The sequence below is a fragment of the Saccopteryx bilineata genome, chromosome 9 (assembly GCF_036850765.1).
Source record: "Saccopteryx bilineata isolate mSacBil1 chromosome 9, mSacBil1_pri_phased_curated, whole genome shotgun sequence".
Taxonomy (NCBI): Eukaryota; Metazoa; Chordata; class Mammalia; order Chiroptera; family Emballonuridae; genus Saccopteryx; species Saccopteryx bilineata.
Genome location: NC_089498.1, coordinates 54,575,916 through 54,600,102, shown reverse-complemented (window position 1 = coordinate 54,600,102; position 24,187 = coordinate 54,575,916). Strand labels below are relative to the sequence as shown.

Below are 24,187 nucleotides of genomic sequence, written 5' to 3'. Positions count from 1 at the left end.
TTCTCTCAGAAAGCATACAATATTTTCCAGACTTTCTAAACTTAGATGTGCATGATGGCATGTTTTAGCCTGCCATCAATCCACTGTTCACTTTAAAAATTGAACTTAACAAAGAAAGAGCAAACCTGAGTATTCATGACTTCATCTATTACTAATTATTACAAAATTATTTAAGGGGCTTTATTTTTTTTTCCGTGTGCCTAGTTTTAGTTAACCTGAATAATAAGAGATTCAGAAAACATTCTAAGAAACATGTTTTTTAAAAGTGCTTAATTTTACAATTTAGATAATTGCTTTACTTAAAAGTTCAACTATTACTACCTGAAAAATATTTACTTGTTATTTATCTGTAGGTATATATTTTCATTAGTTGTTACATTACTTCATCATATTTCTGCCACTTCCATAGCAAGATTTTTGCTTATGGTAATGAATAACAATTAATGACCACATGGTATCACATATTAAAATTTCAAAATATAATAAATGTGGAAGAATAAATAATCATAAAGCAAGCCAAGAAGAATGCGTAATTATAAGATTTAGGATTCTTACAGTTGATATTCTTTCCCTATTACTTGGTATTGTCTTTTTTTTGTCCTTAGTTTTAAGCAGATACATGCAGACAAGAAGAACAGCAAAACATCAGATGTAATTTTACCATCCATTCCTGAGAAAATAACGCCCACATTTTTCCAGTAGTTCCAGGAATCATCATGACTATAGCAATTTAAGTAGCTGCCAATTCTTAAATTAAACAATGTCCAGGCCTGAATCACACTGCCATTGATGGAGCTAAGTGTCAGCCCAGCTCAAACTCAATTATGGTCTGGGAAGGGAATAAATTGATCCCCAAAGGAAAAATGAAGGACTCTTCCCAGAAATAAAGACCCAGGATACTTAGGAGGTAAAAATGCCACATCATCAGGCACTTATTGATTATCAATTTAATCATAATTCATTTCCAGTGAAAATATACTTATTCATATAAACAAACTACATTCACACTTTCGTGTTTTGGTTAAGGTCTGATGATTATTTTTTTCTTTCTTTCTTTTTTTTAGTGAGAGAAACAGAGAGAGTCAGAGAGAGGGACAGACAGGCAGAAAGGGAGAGAGTTAAGAAGCATCAATTCTTCATTGCAGCACCTTAGTTGTTCATTGATTGCTTTCTCATATGTGCCTTGACCAAGAGGCTACAGCAGAATGAGTGACCCCTTGCTCAAGCCAGCAACTTTGGGTCAAGCCCGCGACCATAGGGTCATGTTTATTATTCCATGCTCAAGCCAATGACCCTGTGCTCAAGCTGGATGAGCCTGCGGTCAAGTCATCAACCTTGGAGTATTGAGCCTGGGTCCACTGCATCCCAGTCTATCCACAACACTACCACCTGATCAGGCTGATGATTATTTCTATTGATATTTCAGCTATGAATTTTATTCTATCTCTGCTTCATTTTGAGATTTCAAATAGATATTTTTGTTCAGTTTGTGATCTAATAATTTTTATATTTGTCCTTTTTTGTTTTTGAAAGATAGTGAAAGAAAGGGCAAAAAGCATTAACTTATAGTTGCTTTCACTTTAGTTGTACATTGAACTTTATATATGGGCCTTGACTGGAGCTATACCAGTGTCTCCCTTGGTCAAGTCTGCAAGTTTAGACTTTTCATGCCGGCAACCTTTAGGCTCAAGCTGATGCTCTTTGGGATTGGGTAGAGACGATTCCCTGCTCAAGCCAGAGACCTCGGGGTTTTGAACTGGCATTTTGAACCTCTGCATTTCCAGTCAGTACCACCATTGGCCGGGCACATTGGTTCTTTCATGTAAAACCATATTTCTTAATTTCTCAAGAAAGAGAGATTGAAAAGAGAAATAAATTGCAGCCAGACTAAAAGGGAACAGAAGCAGCAAATAAGAATTTATGTGTCAGTGTGTGTGTGTGTGTGTGTGTGAGAGAGAGAGAGAGAGAGAAAGAGGTGTGGTTGAACATAAAGATATCTGAAATATGAACATATTGTAATACAGAGAGGAAGAAATTGTGGGAAGGTAAGATTAATCTTCCTGAAAAGGACTGTAATATATTACAAGAGACATATGATATATATACACACATAGTAAGGTTTTTTATAATATAGATATTGTAATATATAAGTAAAACAACTTAGAAACAGATTTTATTTCCTTTTATCTGTAGGCAATATTAGCTTCTCCATGTAAGTCAACCCCTCATTCAATCTTTGTTTCTATGTAAGAGGCAGATTTCCATTCTATATTAGGAGATAGCTTCATATACCATGATCTCACAGAGCACTGATCACAGGGTCAGTGAGCTGAAATTGAGTTGAATTCCCATCATAGTTTAGTTTCAGGTTCTTTCATGGGGTTGTTACCAGTTTATGGGTATTCAGTCTCTCAGCTCCCTTTTCTGACTGTAGACCACCAATAATTTCTTCAAACTATTTTTGTTTACATGTGTGGGGACTCAATTATGTTTATTCTTAACTTACTATTTTAGTACTTACTATTAAAACACTAAAAAATAATATAAAGCTATTTAAATAAGCTGAATATAAATATTTTTTGGCTTATTTGTTAAACTTTTACTTGGTAATGGTTATGTGATCCCTGAACATACTAACTTATCTGTGGTTGGCTGGCCCTGCATTTTCAGGGTTTCTGTGTTTTGTGGGGCATTTGGTATTTATGACACCTTCCAGATAAGTGTCTTCTTCAATTTAATTATAATCCAGTTTATCTTCCCTCCCAATATTATTTATGAAAATGTTAAATAAGACCAGTCATATTACATACAACCCTGAATCACGTTATGCAACACTTTTTACTTGATGCATTGCCATTTATCATTAAATTCCTTTAGCCAATTTAAGTCCCAGAAAGAATGTTAATATTGAGTGCAATTTGAGCTAAATTTTAATTAAGATTCCCTGGGACATTGTGTTAAGTGATTTACTATAATCAAAATTGATATCTTCTCTGCTACCCCCACATTTTAATTTTCTAATTTTATTCACACACAAAAGAGAATGAGTTTGTCTGGCTTGAATAGTTCTCCCTAAATATGCATCATTCATTTTGACAGTTTCTGGAAATAACTTCCTTCTCCTTTGCCTTTAGGACTTGTCATTCTCCCATAAGCCCATAAGCCCCAGAATCATTCCATGAAATGCATTTCCTCTGGCAACCACATCTGTCCACCCCCACATACCTAAGCTTAGATTTAGCTGAACTAATGCCAGTCTCTCAAATTTTCTTTTTTCTCTCTCAGTTTTTTCATTTGCTTCTTTTTGAGGCCATTTCTATGCACATTATCACTCTGAATGCAGTGGGTAATAAAAATAAAAAATGCAATATGCATAGTATATCTCCTTAGGGATGATGAGGTAGTATAAAAACACTTTGTTTACAGGACCATCAAGACAGTAAATATAAACATTTGATTGGACAATTAATTAACACTGCGTTCCAGAAATGAAATTCAACTTCCAAGATAAAATGTGCACATTCACATTTTATCAAGAAAAGTACACTACAGTGTCCAGTAGCCCCCCCCCAAAGAAGAATTGATGCTTCTCATCTCTCGGTCTTCTTATCTGTCTGTCCTTATCTGCCTCTCTCTCTGTCTCTGTCACCAAAAAGAAAACAAAAACATATTTAATAAATACCTTAATAAATCTGTTAATAATAAAGAATTATAATTTTATAGAAAAGAAATTTACTATATATAAGAAAATGTCAGTAAATAAGAACCTTTACTACAGGTTTATTTATTACAATCATGTATGTTTTCTCTATTCAATAGAATACATGTATATTTAATTGTGTTTTTCTAATGTATAAAATGAAGCCCCCTTTCTTTTCTCGATCCATTTCTTTTGTTATGATGAAAACAAAAATTCTGTGAACATTTATAAAACAAATATTGTAAGATTATCCACTAGAATTTATTTTCTCCCTTAAGTAAATATATATTTATCAAGAGAGTCAAGAAATCTTATTTAACATATTAAGCTGACCAGGTGGTGGTGCAGTGGATAGAGTGTCAGACTGGGAAGCAGAGGACCCAGGTTCAAAACTCCAAGGTCTCTGGCTTGAGCACAGGCTCATCTGGTTTGAGCACAGCTCACCAGCTTGAACCCAAGGTCTCCAGCTTGAGCATGGGGTCATTTGCTCTGCTGTAAACCCCCTCATCAAGGCACATATGAGAAAGCAATCAATGAACAACTAAGGTGCTGCAACAAAGAATTGATGCTTCTCATTTCTCTGTTATCTGTTTGTCCTTATCTGTCTTTGTCACCAAAAAGAAAACAAAAACATATTTAATACATACCTTAATTTTGCTATGTGAAATTAATAATGATTACTCTTTACACAAATAATAACCCACATATAGTCTTTAGCTAATAGATACCATTTGTTCTGAAATAATTATAAATATGTGCAAATTTGCCTTACAGATGCTTATATGCTCTTATTCCTAGTGCTCTGAATTGAATCTCTTTCCTCAAAAATGAATATATTTCTTGGGCTTGATATTCTAATTTTCAATTTAAATATTCTAAAATTGGAGATGCTTTTTTTTTAATTTTGAGAAGGAAATATTCTAAGTCAGCAGTTTTCAACTGATATGCTGCAAGAATTTTTAAAACATGCAATATCTAACTATACCTAGTCAGGGACACTGACCTCTTCTTCTTTAGATTGTCAAAAAAAATGACAACAACCAAAAGAGCAATAGCTGTCTTGTGTGACTGAATTGTAACTATACATATTTTGTCAGATTGGCAAAAACTATATATTTTGTTGTGCCGCAGAACTTTAGTAGTTTATGTATGCCATGCGATGAAAATCGCTGGTCTAGGCCTTATTAGTCCTTTAGAATTTATTTTTAGGACAATAAAAATCTTACCTAAAGAGAAAGGAACAGAGATAAAGAGGATCTCTTGGAGACAGAAGAGAAAACAGTAAGAATGGGGAACATAAGAGCAAAGGGGAAAATAAGAGTAATGAAAGCAAGTTTCACCTGTTTCATAGTCTCCAGACCTCAGTCCTTAGTAATGTATGTTTACGTGTCAAGAACAGGAGGTAAATGAGAGGAAAAGATAATAAATTTTCTATAGAAATATTAGATTAGTAAGAACTTTTTTCCTTTATTAAAATATAGTCTTCAAGATATAAAAACTTTTTCAATCATCCGCATAGGAACAGAAAAAATCATTCCTGGTGTGATTGCTTTGGAGCACAGAGGCCTCAGTTGAAAAAAATAAGAGTAAAGAAAATTTACTTGTTGTTTTTTTTTTTTGTCATTGAAAGCAAGCTGCTCTTGTTGGTGGGGAAATGACACAAGGTGAAAAGTTGAGTCCCAGAGGATTTATGTTGTGATTTTCAATTACAGCTCACTGCATTCGACGCCGACGAAGGGTCAAATGGGGAGATCACATATGAAATCCTGGTTGGGGCTAGGGGAGACTTCATCATCGATGAATCAACGGGGCTTATCACCATTGCTCCAGGGGTGGAATTGATAGTCGGGCAGACATACGCGCTCACGGTCCAAGCCTCGGATAATGCCCCTCCTGTGGAGAGAAGGTAATTTATATTGGAACTAAAGCAGTCTTTTCATCACTCCTATTAAACCCCATAATTAGATTTAAGAAGCACAGCAAGCATTCTTTTATCCTATAAACATCTAAATTGGATCAGAAAATCAGAGAAACCAGATTCTCAGAAACCACATATTCATGTTTGGTTCAATTGTGGGAAAAGGACATCAGAGACAAGATTAAACCCCAAAATAATTAACTATAATTTCATAGATATGAAGGATACAGGCCTCTGTTAGGGCAATGCAGAAACTGGGAGAGGTCAGAGGCATGTATGTATCTATCTACTTTAATACTGAGAAACAAGGTTCATGATGATAGTGAGAGATCAGGCAGCAGTAACATGGAATATCCCAGGTTTTGAAGCCGCCTCTCGGTGTTTGGGTAATTATTCAAGTGTGTGTATTTATACAGTGTGTACGTAAAGTCATGGTGCACTTTTGACAGGTCACAGGAAAGCAATAAAAGACGATAAAAATGTGAAATCTGTACCAAATAAAAGGAAAACACTCCCAGTTTCATACCTATTCAGTGCAGTTTGATGTGGGCTCATGCACAGATTTTTTAGGGCTCCTTAGGTAGCTATCCCATATAGCCTCTACAGACTCATTACTGACTGATGGCCTACCAGTATGGGGTTTCTCCACCAAACTGCTGGTTTCCTTCAACTGCTTATCCCACCAAGTAATGTTATTCTTATGTGGTGGCTCTTCGTTATAAATGCGCCGATATTCACGTTGCACTTTGGTCATGGATTCGAATTTAGCGAGCCACAGAACACACTGAACTTTCCTCTGTACTGTCCATATCTCAACTGGCATGGCCGTGGGCTGCTCCGCTGTATACACGGTGTTACGTCATCATCTGCGCATGCGCACATGCTGCCACATCATCCTACAGAAACTGGAAGGGTTTTCCTTTTATTTGGTGTAGATTTCACATTTCTATCATCTTTTGTTGCTTTCTTGTGACCGGTCAAAAGTGCACCATGACTTTATGGACACACTGTATGTGTGTGTGTATATATATATATATACACACACACATACTATATATATATGTATATATACACATATCTGTATGTATATATATACATATACAGATACATACACCCTCATATATACCATACAAATACATATGTATGGTATATATGTGTTTATATGATCTATTTATAAAATTTATATGAATTTATCATTTATCTATAGATTATCTCTGTATATATTCTCTATGTAGGTAGGTAGGTAGGTAGATAGATAGATGATAGATAGATGATAGCTAGAGTGTGTGAGAGGGTAAAAGCAAAAGACTTCCCACTACTACAGTTGCATTTATATAGTCTCCCATCTGAGATATCCCTTTTATTTATGCTTTGCTTATTTCTAGATTTTCAGTATGCATTTCAAGAAAATATAAATAAATATTAATACATTCCTGCATCTTGCTGGGCTTTTTTTTCTCCTCTCCCAATATATTCTGGGAGTACCTTTTCATATGAATACTAGATAATTGCCTCAAAACTGTTCATAGCTACATAATAGTTCTTTATATGTATGTAATGCTGTTTAAGAAATTCATTGTAGATGGACTTTTAATTTTCAGTCTCTATTTTACTGACAATAAAGAAATAAATAACATTAATAACATCATTTTCATTGTGTGCAAGTATACACAAAATTGCCAGAAGTAAAAGAATATGAAATTGTAGGATAAATGCTACATTTATTACATTATACATTTTCTTAGTTATAATAATTTGACTCTAAATTTTCTCTTCTCTTCAATTAGCTTATCTATTTTTCTACAAATAATACTTACACAATTTTAATTGTTTAGGTTTTAAACTATGCTTTATGATATGGTGGTGCTACCTTACCTAAATGCTGTTCTTCCTAAAAAAGTTTCTCGTTACTCTGTTAATTATTTTTTTGAGTTTAAACAAGGTAGTTCAATGTTTCTTTAGAACTACATTTTTATTAAAAACATAACAAATTTATAAATTTATTACTTAGGTTTAAATTATATATTTTAAATGTTGAACCTTTCTAAGAACTGTCTCTTTATTTGTATGCATTTTATTGTTTTGATTTTCCTTATACAAGTTCTCTACTATTTTTTTGGTTGGTGTTTTTTGTATCTTCTTATTGTAAATACAGTCCTTTTTTCAAATTTTTCTCTCTGGTTGATGTTTATATATATATATATATATATATATATAAACTACTAGTCTCTTTATATTAATTTTTAATCTACCTTCTTATTTAATTATCTTATATTTTTATAATTTTCAATTGCTATCTCTATATTATCCATGAATGTGTTTTATAAATAATAATAATGTTGTATCTTTCAGTCCATTTTTTTTTACTTTTACTTGTTAGTTCTTCTAATAAAAATGCTTGTCTTTGCTTTTAACTCGAGTGGAAATACCTCTCTTGTTTCCTCATATATTAGATTCTGGTTAAAAAATTTTTCTTATGTTAAGAAATTATTTATATATTCTTTTGTATTGACTTTTTAAGAATAAGAATGGTAGTTTATTCAAATCAAATACATATCTATTATTTATGCAGATAGTAATTACTTTTCTTTTTAAATTACTAGTATAATGAATGATCCTAATATTTGTACCTAAATAACTCTATTTTACATTTTTGTTATGAATTTCATTAGGCCATGACATTTTAATTTTGAAATAAGCTGCTGGATTTTGTTTATTATTTTGTTTAGTTCAAGTAGTGTCTGCTTTTCTTTTTGAGATATTTTATGAAGATTTATATATGCTTGTTATCAAAGCTCATAAAAGATACAAACAAAAAACCCCAGAAGAAATAATTAACTGGTATAATATGAATGAATTTTAAGAAATCTAAAAATAATAAATGAATCCAAATATGATTCTTTGAAAGAGATAACAGAAAAATGAAAACATAAAAAAATAAATAAATCACCAGCTAATCTAATAAAAAAAGGAAAAAGTGCAAATTCACATAAATTCTAAGAGGGAAATAATACAGAAGCAGAAGAAATTAAATTATGAGACAACTTTGTTTTATTAATGCAAAATTTGAAAACATGAATGAAGTTTTAAGGAAGATATAAATTAGCAAAATTGCTAGAAATATTAAAAGAACAATCTTATAGAAGAAATAGAAAGTGCTGCAGGAGCTACTACCCAAAACTACACCAGGTCAAGGCAAATTCGCAAGAGAACTGTAGTAAGACCATTGAGAGTGTATCTTTTCTCTCTCTCCTTTCTGCTCTTTCCCAGGACAGAGAAAATGGCATGTTTTCTTTGCAGCACATCCACGTGGGGGATGTTTTTTCCTCCACATTCTTCATCGTTAATTAGGGAGATTTGGCAAGTGGACCCCTAGTTTCTCATTTACTTTTCTAGACTATTCTTTCTCCTTCTCCTAATATTCTCCCTCTTAATACTTAAGAATATACCATCCATTTTACCCTTCCTCGAAACTGTCATCTACTGATGACAGGTCCCTCTCCGTGATCTCCTTTTCTGTCCAACCTCACCTCCCACTGTTATCTACAAACTTACAAGTCACTCTGGAAGAATTTAGTTCCTGCTGCCTGATCTTCACTTCAACAGTACTTTAGTCAAAAATCATGGTGACTTCAATATCCAATGTGTGATTTAAAGCATCTTTAAACTTGCAATCACTCTAGTTACCCTTAAAATCATGCTCAGTGCCCATCTTTTAAACCCCAAACATAGTCTTGAGCAAGAACTCTAAGCTTGACCTTAAATAAAACATGCTCAGAAAGCAACAATTCCCACTACTTTCATTGACAGTATCCCAATCGAAGTTTTGTTCTCTCTAATTCAGAGTCTAATTAGAAGTTTTTTTTTGTTTTGTTTTGTTTTTTAATTTTTCTGAAGCTGGAAACGGGGAGAGACAGTCAGACAGACTCCCGCATGCGCCCGACCGGGATCCACCCGGCAGGCCCACCAGGGAGCGACGCTCTGCCCACCAGGGGGTGATGCTCTGCCCCTCCGGGGCGTCGCTCTGTCGCGACCAGAGCCACTCTAGCGCCTGGGGCAGAGGCCAAGGAGCCATCCCCAGCGCCCGGGCCATCTTTGCTCCAAGGAGCCTCAGCTGTGGGAGGGGAAGAGAGAGACAGAGAGGAAGGACAGGGGGAGGGGTGGAGAAGCAGATGGGTGCCTCTCCTGTGTGCCCTGGCCGGGAATCAAACCCCGGGACTTCCGCACGCCAGGCCGACGCTCTACCACTGAGCCAACCCAGGGCTCTAATTAGAAGTCTTATTAGACTTTTGCCTGAGACCCCTTCAGTGGCCCATAGATTCTGGTAACAATATGATGATTTTTTGTTCATTTTGTTTGTTTATTTTTGCTCAAAATTTTCAGTGCTTTTACATTTCACTTTGAAGTAAAAGGAAAATCATTAAAAATACACCAGTGGGTCCAGCACAATCTGCAATCTGCTACTACCCACAAAACATTCCCTCTTGTTACCTCTTTCTCTTTACCTGGTCTTTTGTTATGTTCTGCTTCTCTTAGTCCACTCAAGTCATCTCACTGCTCTCCACTCTGTCCTTGAGGCTTACGTCTAACTTCAAACCTTTGAACTGACTTTCACCTTCTCTCAGATGACAACAGCTGCTACCTAAGATTTCCTCATGGATTCATTTCCTCTGGGTTCTTAACCAATTATCGTTTTCTCTGTGAAGGATTTTCTGACACCTATTAAAAATTGCAACAGTCTTTCAATACTTTCATACCCCTTTCTTGGCATTACTTTTATCTACTGCACTTATCACCATGCAATATGCTATATGCACTGTCGTTAAGAGTATGAAGTTCATTGTCTGCTTTGCTTCAAGTGTTTGTCTCAAGTGTCCAGAGGCCAAAACAATTCCTAGAATGTTCTAGATTCATAACAAACATATTTTCTTGAGTTCTTAATAAATGGCTTTTTTTGCTGTTGTTTTTAAATAAGTGAATTTAAATAAGTAATAATATAATACAAAACTCAAATATCCTTTTGGAATTTCCAAAATGTGTATACAATTTAAAATTATTCTTCTTTTCCTCACAGTAGACACTAATTCTGTCTAATTTTGTTTCTAAATATACTGCTCATAAAAAATAGGGAATCAGGGAATGTGCAGATACTCCAGTACTTTCAGCCTTTTGTATAGTGCATTTTCACCAATGAAATAAAGTTGGTTTTGCATCTCATTTGTATAATTGAACAACTTTCTTTGACTTGTAGTTTGGTTTCTGATGTTCTTGTTTAATGAAAAAAAATCAAGTACTTTTATTTATCACTTCATATTCATTTTGAAATATCCCCTAATTTTTGTGAGCAGTATCACAAAAAAAATGAGTGAGAGTAAGATTTTCTATTCAGTCTAACAAACTATTTATCATATAACGACCACTTACTATGTTCTGAGAATACAAAGATAAACATAGTAAACATCATTTGCAGGTCCAAATAATACAGTAAAGTGTAGAAATAGAAATATAAAATAATGAAATTTAGCTTAGCATGATAAATTTGAGATTGAGATAAAATCTTGACTTTCTGGGGCATTGATTGGGATAGTTGTCATAATGAGGAAGTACTTAGAAGACCTCCTAAACAAGATGTTTTGGAGAATGAGTAGAGGTTAACCAGAGGAAAAGATTATGTGCATTATTTACCAGCATTAGTGGTCTGAAATAGGTTGGAAGTCAGTCAGTGTTACCAGTGCATAAACTGCAATTAAAAGAGGAACAAGAGTTAGTTACAAGTTATAATCATGAAAAACTTAATTTGATTTCTTAAGAAGCTTAGACTTATCCAGTCAATAGAAAGAATCCTTGGAAAAACTTTTAATTATAATGTCATATGAAATTATTTTAGTTTCAAGAAAATCACTCTGTTGTCCCTTCAGAAAATGGATTTCAGGGGGAAAAATTATATTCAAAGAATTAGTTCAAACACCACTATAGGAGTCCAGGAAAAATATTGTTGCTGATGGCTTGAACTGGACATGTTGGATAGAATGAAGAAGTAAACTTGTCACAAAAAGGAAAATAAAAAAAACCTCTTAGATTATTTTCCAGAAGCCTGGGTGGTGGTGAGATTAAATGGTGAACATAGTTTGAGTAGAGGAGGTGAGTTCTATTTTGAGCACATTTAGTTGAACTTGGCTACAGTTCACATATACAAATAGCAAGTGGATGTATATGAGTGAAGGTGAGAAAACAGTTAAAGGCTATTTCCTGTGAGAAAGCATATTAAATACTCTTATGTCCTGAGAAGTTACAGAATCTAAAATAAGAGTCAAAGTTTGAATGACTTTTAAATAATAGCTTTATTCATTCTGAAAAAAATTAAACATGATTGATGCTATTTAATTATTGCACACTGGGGCCAGAAACCATAAAAACTAATTTATATACAAAATTTCTAATCTGAACAGCATTATTACTCTTGCATAACTATATCTGTATTTTGTAGACCAAAACTTTGAGTAGAAAGAGAATAATTGACTTGGTTAAATGTCTCCTTTTCCTACCATCCCCCCTACCCAGTGTACAAGTACTAGAATCATAATGTGAATTCAGGACAGCTGGGTTCTAAAACCTTCTCCTCCTTTCTGTTACATAATCATAACCTTGTATAATAATTATTCTGGAGAAAAAATAAAATACTACAATTACTAAATAACAATATAAATAATGCTAATTATAAGAATAAAGGCATATGTTGTTTTTATTATTTGAACTTTTATTAAAACCCTTTAATAGTCATTAATTTACTTTGAAATATATTTGTTGTTGAAGATAGTGCTAGGCTAAATAAATCTGGTCTAATCTATATATGCTTATATATTATAACTCATCTGCTTTTAACCACTTAATTACTTAATGAATAAGATTTTATGATTCACTCTTATTATTTGCAAGTCATATCAGTGATTTGCATAGAAAAGCTGTTGCCTACAATAATCAGTACATACAGTTGACTCTTGAACAATGTAGGGTTTGAGGCACTAACCTCCAGCATAGTCAAAAATATGCACATAACTATAGTCTGCTTTCTTCAGAGATGGATTCTCTATCATGGAGTTGACCCTGGACTAACTCAGGTATAAACTGTGTGGGTCAATAAAACTGTAGTCAATTGAAAAAAATGCATATAAATGGACTCACGCAGTTTAAACACAAGTTGATCAAGGTCAAGTGTAATAAGTTTTTACTTGCATATAATTTTACTCCACTTTAAGAGGCAAAGGGCCAATTTCAGAATCTGAACATACCAATATTCTGGGTGACATCAAGCATTTAGTTGACCTATACGCATCGTTTTCTTTATAGATAATAATTTGGGCAGAAAAAAGTCACTTTATAATGTTTGGTCAAACATCAAATGGGACCTGCAAAAATAAAACTGCATTTAGCCTGAACCCAAGACTTGAATTAATTTATGAATTTCTGCAAGATAACATTCGTCATTATAAACTGAGAATGTTTCATAATCACAGAGAACCACACACATTGGATAATTCTCCAACTTCTCAAATTTATTCTTGTGGGACGTGGGGAGAAAGGGCAGGCGCATTTTGAATTCAGAAGCCTTGCCTTTTAGATTATCTCCTGTCACTAATTAACTTTATAACCTTGATTCAGTCACTTAATATTTCTGATTTCCTTATCATCTTCTATAAAATGAGAGAGTTAAATTAATGGGTTTCTAGGGTCTTTCAAAAACTGTGTGATTATCTAAGAAAATGCATCACCTCTCTTGTTCTACTTTGACCTTCGTTACTAAACGAGAAAAAGAAAAGCTTTACAATTTTCATTTTTAGAAATATGTATTTACTTACATTATATTAGCTGTATTACAAAAGTAAAATTTATATTATATAGATGCTCAGTTTTATGTACTTAACACTAGCTAAGTTTTATGTATATAAAATCTACATATAAAATGTTTACATAAATATTATTTATCTAGTAACTGACCTATTTTATTACTTCACTGATGCTGTTGAGCTACTACTGTATATTATGCTATCTTTTAAAAAGATGTTATTTATTTATTTTAGAGAGAATATATATATATATATATATATATATATATATAGAGAGAGAGAGAGAGAGAGAGAGAGAGAGAGAAAGGCAGGGAAGGGGGGAGCCGGTAGCATCAGCTTGTAGTTGCTTCTTGCTTGTGCCTTGACCCAGGCAAGCCTGGAGTTTCGAACCAGCAATCTCAGCATTAGAAGTCAACAATTTATCCACTGTGTCACCACAGGTCAGGCAATTATAGCATTTTTGATATTATTTTATTGTTAATTCTATTGGAATTTAATTTTAGGGAAGCTAACTCTGACATAATGCTGACGTAAGGAATAAAAAGAAGGTAGCATTTTGAAAAGCAATAACCCTTAAAAAGGCTTGGTGCTTATTTTAAAACACCATACCAGGATTTTGAAAATGAGAAATGCAAGACCTTGAAAAATGTAAGAACTTGATATATGATCTTTTTCAAGTAACTTCAAGATCAAGATCCCAGTCCAGGGGGATAAAAGCATAAGCAGTACTTCTAGTATTTATTGTGGAAAACAAGAGTGGAAGCAAAGGACTAGAGGCAGATAAAAGAGATGGTCATATTGGACCATAGTGGTTCTCTGACTTCTGCTTTGGGGTCTAGGGTCCTTCTTATTTTGCATAATTTTGTTTCTTCTCTGTATCAAATACACCTACCTCATCTGAGTTAGAGGTCCTTATTGAGTATTGTAGATGCAAACAGTTTATCCCTTTGGTGGGAAAACAGTCAAAGAGGGAATAAGAAAATACACAAAGTATAGTTAAGTTTAGTGTAAAAGATACTTTTACAAGTCGAAAGAGACTCATACTCTGGTAAATATGTTTGTAAGGTATTCCAGACCAGTATGCTGAAGATTTAAAGAACATAAAAAGCAGAAAGGATCTAAAATTTTGAGAGTAAGCTTTCAATTTGTAGTACAGGTGTGTTCCAAGTTAAAAAAAAAAAAAAAGCAAATGAGGGAAGTCTCTCGCCTACAGGGTTACTGAAGAGAATGCTAGGTCAGTTTCTAGAAAAATCCCTTGTGCTACTAACTTTAAAAGCAGTTGAGTCTGTATGTTTTATTTGCCAAGAACGTCTGGGGCAGTTGCTTTTAAAATTGAGTATGTGTAAGTAGAGCTTTATGTATCTATGAAAAATGCAGATTCTTCTTATGTCTCAAACCAACAGATTCTCATTCAGTGCGGTCAGACCCTTACACCTGTCACACTGTACTCTATGGAAGGGTGAAGGGATGCCATGCCTTTAGGTATTTAGCTTAGAAAAAAGAAAGGGAGGCTATTAAAATGTTTAAAATACTATGCCTGACCTGTGGTGGTGAAGTGGGTAAAGCATCAACCTAAATGCTGAGATTGCCTGGTCAAGGCAAATATGGGAGTTGATGCATCCTGCTCCTCCCCCCTCTCCTCTCTTAAAAAAAAAAAAAAGAATAAAATTCCAAAAAGTTATTCTAAAAAATATATATTCTAAGGATTGTGATGACTAAGGTAAGTGCAAGCTTATTTACCCTATTCCATAGAATAGAGTTTGAAATACATTTTTGAAAAATTATCAATAAGTGATAAATGTGTTATATGTATGTATATATAGATATATAAACACACACATGCTTAAGCACAAGCGCACACACAAGTATAAATATGTAATCTTATTTAATCCTTATGACAATCCTAGATATTATTATTCTTGTTTTAAAGGCTTGGTTGTTAAAAATTTTGAAAAGACAAGAAATTAGAGTTTGATTAATTTATTGACACTATTTAATAATAAAGTGATTAGAGGCAAAGGTTATTAGATATTTTAATTAATTATAAAAATCTAAAAAATTTTAATTTAAAATGTGATTACTTTTAATTAATATTTCAATAAACATGAGATTTTTTTAAAGTAACTACAGCTTTTCAGAAGTGCTTCAGATAGGGTATCTAGTCCACTGAAGATGTTTAGAAACAATTTAGGCACATTATAAGGTGATAAGCTAAAAATATATATATATATCTAGTGGCTATGAGCTACATTTATCTTAAAAGCTTTTAAAGCAGCAGACTATTTCATTATAATAATCTCAGAAAGAATGGTTTTGGTGAAAATGTCTTTCAATTGAAACATTTAATAAAAAAAACTTAGAGCTACTTTAAGAAAATTCTAGATCCACAAATAAAAAGTATAATAAAAAGTCATGATTCTGTTAAAATAAGGTTAAAGCATACAACACAGTGATAGTGTTCTTCAAGAAAGAAGATGAACTTGGAAATTGTCAGCTCTCAGTAATGTATTTTAGCCAGTGTTTTGTCTATACACATTTCAAACATCTTGCTTGCATTTTTAGCTTTTGCTGTGTAAAGAAATTTCAGTGTTGTCAAAAGAGTTGATTGTGTCAATTTAAATTGTTCGTTCTTGTAATAATAGATTATCTTCTTATCCTTCAAAACATTTATCAGTGGAAGGTTTTAATTAAATATAATTTCTAGTTCTTTATACTATACATTTTGAAGAAGATTTAAAAACGCATTATTTTTGCTTGTAACTATTCTACACAAATACTGTATGACCCTGACTCATTACGAGCATTTACATTAAGCCACTGATGTCAGCAACAGAACTAATAAAACACAGCTCAGATTTTGTTTTGTGTGTTATTTTAATCAATACTTCCTCTGCTTGTTTAATAGAAAGAGAATCTCAAGGAGAGTTTGTATTACCAGATATTTACAAGATGTTTTTTGCTATTAAAAAGACATTACAAAATAAAGTCAGATGTCAAGACAATTTATTATCTTCACTTGGACAAGTATTTCTTTTTAATTCATATTATTAATATAAGTAGGAAAAATCAGTCCCTGAGGCATCTCCTTTTCTTTTAAAATAATTGCGTTAAAAACTTTATACTTAGCCTGACAAGGTGGTGATGCAGTGGATAGAGCATGGACTGGGATGCAGAGGATCCAGGTTCGAAACCCCAAGGTTGCTGGCTTGAGTGCAGGCTCATCTGGCTTGAGCAGAGACTCACCAGCTTGAGCAAGGGGTCGCTGACTTGAGTGTGGAATCATAGGTATGACCCCATGGTCACTGGCTTGAGCCAAAGGTCAGTAGCTTGAAGCTAAAGGTTCCTGGCTTGACCCAAGATCGCTGGCTTGCGCACGGGGTCATTTGCTCTGTTGTAACTCCCCACGTCAAGGCACATATAAGAAAGCAATCGATGAACAACTAATTGCCACAAAGAAGACTGATGCTTCTCATCTCTCTCCCTTCCTGTCTGTCTGTCCCTCTCTGTCTCTCTGTCTCTGTCACCAAAAAAAAAAAAAACAAAAAAAAAAAACCCAAAATGAACAAAAAAAACCTTTATATTTAGGTGATAGATTTTATTTTCCTGTTCTTTTATTCTGACTTATTATTTTCTACAAAAATTCAAAAATTTCTATCTTGTACACCAAACAACAGAATTCAAATGTAGTTTGTCATTCAATGTGGTATAGATTTTTACCCATCTTGTTGGCTTCTCTTTCTCTGCAGGCACTCCATCTGCACAGTATACATTGAAGTGCTTCCTCCAAATAATCAAAGCCCTCCCCGTTTTCCACAGCTGATGTATAACCGTGAAGTCAGTGAAGCTTTGAGGGTTGGTGCTGTTCTAGTAAATCTACAGGTATGCTTCCCAGTATATACATATATACTGTCTTATAACAACAACCTTGAAAACTGATGGGCTTATATTTGTGCATGGGTGGGGTAATTCACACGTCTACTTATACTCTAATGAGTGAAAATTCCATCTGGAAAGGAAAGCAGGGGTAATATGGATGGAGGGTTTCCAAAGCTAATCTATTCTATTGACTGCCACATTGAAAAACTAATGTGAGCTGGCAAGGATTAACTGCAATCATTACAAGAGAGAATGGATGGAGTGGAAACATGCACTTGAATATTTTGTACTTTGTATCCAAAGAGTCTGCAGCTGACTATTATTTTCTGTCTTGGTTTCCTTTACTCTAACAGGATTTATTTTTGCTGAAGTGTTTGTTCTATGGAGAAGATAACTTTAGCTACACAGGCTGATGGTAGACATTCTAATTCTGAGGCAGACAACTTCATTCTATGGCCATGGGCAAATCTTGTCATTGCTGTGTCTCAATTCATTTGTTTAGATGAAGAGGGGAGATTTAGCTGATAGTTTCCTTTGCAACTTCAGATTAATGAGTATATGGATTACTTGCAAGATGGTAGCTTGATTTTCACTATTTATATATTCCTGACTAAAACACATTTGGCCACAGAAGGCTGTGTCTTCAACCCAGTTGACAGCTTCAGGTTGGACTACATATGGTGTTGGTAACTGTCACTTGCTGTAAAAATTATAAGGGCCATGACATGACATATTACTTTACCCTTTAGTGTTCAGAGAACAGAGAATTTATCCTCCTCTGGTGTTACATGGGAAAGATAGGACTTGCTGCCTTGAGAATTCAGGAAGCTGACCTTGAAGGTTAAGAAAGCTTTAAATAGTATGATTGAGAAAAATCCCAGTATTAATGTTTAGCATCAAATGATGTAACATAAGGCATAGCTACATCTTGCTCAAATACCATTTGAATACTGATACCCTTTCATTCAAACCATGATGTTGAAAAAGTTATGATTCTATAGAATGTTTGTATTGGAAAGGATATAAAAGTAATTAAACACAGCAACCTCATTAACCAGATGTGGAAATGAACCCCATAGAAAATAAATGAGGACTAAGATCAAGTTAGTTTAATTATCACCATTTCCAAAATAAGGCTCATTCCATTATATCCTACTTATTATTTGAGGCTGCTAAAAATTTGTTTGGCATTACCAGATATTTTCCTGTGCCTCTGTTCTAGTATCTATTTTGTCTCTTTTCTCCAGGTAACTAAAGGGAGTTTGCTTTTGTTGTTTACTTACTATTAAAACACATTGGAAGCAAAATCAGATAAAAATAAACTTATAAGTAAATAAGTAACAAGGAAATTTGGAGAATTTTAATAGAAAATAAATAAAAACACTGTAGTTTATTAAGATGGGGGAAATAGCTAGTTATATCATAGATATAATAAAATATGGAAAACCAAATATTAAGACAAGTTATTTAATTAAATTTTTATTTAGATATATGAGGATTTTTCAGATTTAAACAAAAAATGAAAAATATATCTAATTTGTTAGCGTCCGGCTAAGGAGTTTTAAATGTTTTATATTTAAATATTCTTTTAGAATACACCTGTATATAATTTAACTTCCTATAAGGTAAGACATAATTCTACTTGTGAGGTGACTCAGATTTTATTTCAGTACACCCCAGAGAGACTTAGGAATCATATTATAGGGGAATAATTCTATTTGAGAGATAAAAATGAAAGGAGTTGGCTTTTTTTATATTTCAAATTTCTCTAGTACAAAAGCTGAGAAAATGGCATTTCTATCCACCCTTTGTGCTTCTTGTAAAAGCAAAAGAAAGGTGCCCATTGCAATGGTAGTCTCTATTAGATAGAATTGGAGGACACCATCAAAGCATTTTTTGTAAGCCAGCAGCCATCCACTTATGCTCATGATCAGCTGAGATTGAACTTAAACCAGTGACTTAAAACTCAAAAAGCTTCCATCAAATTACTCTTTCAAGGACTTCTAATAACAGAATAAACACAGGTTAGCAAACTACAACCCATGGGCAAAGTGGTCTGTTCGTATGGCTGGTAAACTAAGAATAATTTTTAAATATTTAAAGGTTTATTAATGAAATATGAACAGATAAAAATAAAATAAATAATAAAAAAGAAATAAAGAATAATATTTATATACCATAAGTAGCCTAAACTTTTACTAATTTTATATAGAAAAATTTTGCTGACTCCTGCAGCATAACACGAATGTCATTCAAAAGCAAGCAGACAAAAAAGAACCAACTCCACAAAAATATCATTCATTGTGTTTAAATAAAGTATGAACTTATCTCTATGGGCCCTGGCCGGTTGTCTCAGCAGTAGAGAGCATCGGCCTGGTGTGTGGAAGTCTCGGGTTCAATTCCCAGCCAGAGCACACAGGCGGAGTGCCCATCTGCCTTTCCACCCTTTTCCCTCTTCTTTCTCTGTATCTCTGTCTTCCCCTCCCACAGCCAAGGCTCCATTGAAGCAAAGTTGGCTTGGGCGCTGAGGACGGCTCCATGGCCTCCACCTTAGATGCTAGAATGGCTCCAATTGAAGCAGAGAAATGCTCCAGAAGGGCAAAGCATCGCCCCCTAGTGGGCATGCTGGGTGGATCCTGGTGAGGCACATTCCGGAGTCTGTCTGTTTGCGACCCCCTTCTCACTTCGGAAAAATACAAAAAAATAAAAAATAAAAAAATAAATTATCTCTAAAAGAGAAAAGATATAAAACATATCTTCATAATCCTAAAACCTAACATTAGTTTATTATTTTAAATTGGATTAAGGGATCATTTATTTAAACTGTCAAAATATAATGTTACGTTAGCTAGCCAGAAATAAAAGCAACAGTAGTTATCAATAAATCATGTATGTATATTATTAATATTTGAGTCAATATATTTGTCAATTAATATTTGTTAAAATAATGAAGTTATCCTTATAAACAGAAAGCAGAATTTTAAAAGCTTGGTGATTCAGCAGGGAATTTGTATTTCGGGGCAGGAAAGCAGAAAGTAAACAGTATAGCATATAAGCTGCATAGCTCAGTGGCTGAGACGAAAAAGAAGGTGCTTACTCTTGTTTTATTCGTAGTCTCCAACAGGAATGTTACCATTCCTGTTTCTCTGTTAATTCATAGTGAGAGGAAGTACTGAGCACTCGTAATAATGGGTAGGAAAGGAGAAAGTCAAAAAATGTGGAAAAACGTCTACTTATTAAAGAATTTATTCACCTACTTTTTCATTTTTATTACTCTTCCCTTACAAAGAAATGATCCCTTGAAATATAGAGAATAAAATAACACTTAGGAAGCCCAAGAACTACATAGTTTAGGGATAAATATTAATAATAAGAGCTTCAACATCTCTTTTTTTTTTTCTTTTCTTCCCTGTATTTTTCTGAAGCTGGAAACGGGGAGAGACAGCCAGACAGACTCCCGCATGCGCCCAACCGGGATCCACCCGGCACGCCCACCAGGGGGCGACGCTCTGCCCACCAGGGGGCGATGCTCTGCCCCTCCGGGGCATCGCTCTGCCGCGACCAGAGCCACTCCAGCGCCTGGGGCAGAGGCCAAGGAGCCATCCCAGCGCCCGGGCCATCCCCACTCCAATGGAGCCCCGGCTGTGGGAGGGGAAGAGAGAGACAGAGAGGAAGGAGGGGGAGGGGGTGGAGAAGCAAATGGGCACCTCCCCTATGCGCCCTGGCCGGGAATCCAACCCGGGTCCCCCACACGCCAGGCCGAGGCTCCACCGCCGAGCCAACCGGCCAGGGTCAACATCTCTTTTTAATTGAATGCTTCTATAAGCCAAAGAGTACACTTAGCAGATGAGAACTTCCTCCTCTTTGTACTCTCAACAAAGCAGTGAAGTAACTTTTCTAATGTCAAAGAGAGCCCTGTTGCACAGTGGGGATTCTAAATCAAGCTGTGTGACCACAGACTCTATGTGCAAACCATTATTCTATTTGCCTCTCTCAGAGACTAAATTTGCTTACTACCCATCAGTTTTGTTCCAGCTTGCGAACAATTCCTTCGATTGCAGAGTAGACCTTCCCACAAAGCTAATCATCCTTTTCATTCCAAGATCTGCTTGATCTGCCTTGATTTTATTTTCTTGTGGTTGTTTCTTCTCCTCCTCCTCCCCCTCCCCCTCCCCCTCCCCCTCCCCCTCCCCCCCCCTCCCCTCCTCCTCCCCCTTCCCCTCCCCCTCCTCCTCCTCCTCCTCCTCCTCCTCCTCCTCCTCCTCCTCCTTTGGTGTGTGTGTGTGTGTGTGTGTGTGTGTGTGTGTGTGACAGAGAGAGGGATAGGATAGGGGCAGATAGACAGGAAGGGAGAGAGATGAGAAGCATCAATTCCTTTTTGCGTCACCTTAGTTGTTCATTGATTGCTTTCTCATATGTGCTGTGACCAGTGGGCTACAACAAACCAAGTGACCCCTTGCTCAAGCCAGTGATCTTGGGCTCAAATTGGTGATCCTTGCTCAAACCAGATGAGCCCTCGCTCAAACTGGCAACATCGGGGTTTCGAACCTGGGTCCTCTGAGTCCCAGTCCAACTTTCTATCCACAGCACCATTGCCTGGTCAGGCTTATAGTTGCTTCTTAATTCTTTACAAGAGTGAAGAAAAATATTATACAGAAAATAGCCATTGATACTGTGAAAACTTAAGGTAGCCACTGCTTTAAACTTCTAGTTTCACTATCAAACGATGACTAGTTCTGGCAGTTTGAGCCTCCTTTCATTTCCTGGCTTCTACTTGTGGAAAACAGCAAAAGAAGGTAAAGAAGATCAGACCCAAATAGCAGGAAAAAAATGAAAATGCTGAGAAACAGACCAAAAAGTTGGATGTCGCCACCTCTGGTTACCTGAGAAATAAATCATTAATATTACTAATGAAGCTGCCTTGAATATAAGCATAAGACTGCTTTGGTCAGCTTATAACACGCATTTTCCATTCAATTTATCCATCCATTCTTCTCATTTTTAAAAGGTTTCAAAAGCTATAGAGTTTAAATTGTATGCTTCAAAAAAATTACTACTTTTAGACCTAAAAAAGTTTCCTGCTACCTTGATTTCATTACAGAATTGATTCATTTGCAGATCATTTTGAATGAAATACAAGCTGTCCTTTAAAACCCTGCCCCTCTACATTACCAGGTCCTGTCTTGGGTGCTAATTTGTTTCTCTGACATCTTTCAAATGTTCTAAAAGTTTTAGGAATTCTTTTCTTTCTTTCTTTCTTTCTTTCTTTCTTTCTTTCTTTCTTTCTTTCTTTCTTTCTTTTTCTTTTATGGATATTTTTTGTAAAATAAGGTATATTTTTCCCTTAAGATGATAATAGGATTTTATGATTCATGAGAGGTTCCCAGTCAGTGGAGGTACAGCTAGGCCTCATGCCACTAAATTTGCAGTGTCATTTATATTACGGGAACCTCTTTGGATGTGTTACTTGAAGATTTATACTTCCACCACTAAAAGAGCTTTTCTTTGAGCATCTGGTTCTTTAATGTGTTACTGAATAGATTAACAGTACAGACTGTACAAAAAGATGACAGTTTTCCCTTTAATTTCAGAATATGTGATTTACTCTACTTAGTAGGTTATTGTGATTTTGATAAGTGGGGAAATGAAAGTCATTTATTTTCCTCTTCATTTTCAGTTCACGAAGTAGAAAGTACATTCTCTCATCTTTTGTTGCAGTAGACTTCAGGTGTTTTTTTCAACATTAGCATTATATCAAAAGAATGATATCACCGTGAGAAAGTTGAAATGCATTGAACACTGATCTCGCTTACCTGGGATCAAAGTATCAATATAATTTCTATTTTATATGAGAGATAGATGATAGATAGATAGATAGATAGATAGATAGATAATTTGAGAGAGAAAAATGCTTATTACAAAAATTAAATCAAATTTATAGTGTGATTTTTTTCTAATGCCAATGTTCTGTTATGTGTAAATTTCCAAAAAAAATTTTGGTGCTTTGGTGCTAAGGAATGCACATTATCTAGGGATAATTTTTTTTTAATCTGTAAGAATATAAAGCTGTCCAAAGTGAAGAAAACATGTATTTTATGTGTTTTCTAATCAAATGTATATGTTCCTCTTCCCCAAAAATAATGTAGCCCCATATAAATCTTTCATAGACTACAATATACTCATAAGTTTAAGTCAGAGAAGTGTCAAGGATGTTAGGGAAAGGAGAACCCTGGGTCTGATATGTTTAAAACAGTTATTTCCTAAATCATCTTTTCCCTGCCCTTTCCTTCCTTAAGAAAGGAATAAACATGATAAAAATTATGTAAAATTTTGCACCAGAACGGCTGTAAACTGTAACTCAAATGCATATTTTAATAGAATTAGACTTCACTACTTTGATTTACACTTTAACAAGAAGTAGGGCACATAGGAAATGGGTAAAGAATATCTTAGTTCTCACTCAAGACTGGTAGCTTAGAAACTTGAAATAGTGCCAGAAATAAAAACATATTTTCAAGTTTTTTTGAAAATTATTAAGAACCTAAAATTAAATTTATACAATGAAATAGCCTCTTTTAATACTACGGAACATAAAATAGAGGTACTGTGGCAGATTGAACAGGTAGACACAGGTAATGATTTGCGGTTCATACTCAATCTAGAAGCAGAGATTTACGGGCAAGGAGAAGAGCTTCACTGTGGCACCTCTCCTGCACCATACTGTCATCAAACACTTGGAGGAAGACACACGCAGCATTTCATCACCTCATCCACCAACCTCTGTGCACCTATATTCATATGTTTTGTTTTTAATTCTGTGATTAAAAGCTCACTCTCCTTGTTCCTATC

At 34.6% G+C, this 24,187-nt stretch overlaps 1 protein-coding gene across 1 annotated transcript in view; it reads left to right on the top strand.

Annotated features, from left to right (window-relative positions):
* The window catches only part of PCDH15 (protocadherin related 15), a 1,080,236-nt gene that overhangs the window by 722,199 nt on the left and 333,850 nt on the right, over positions 1-24,187 (top strand). The window contains exons 14-15 of the mRNA XM_066242956.1: positions 5,413-5,606; positions 17,209-17,341. Coding sequence (XP_066099053.1) covers positions 5,413-5,606; positions 17,209-17,341 — 327 coding nt within the window. The remainder of the gene's footprint in view (positions 1-5,412; positions 5,607-17,208; positions 17,342-24,187) is intronic.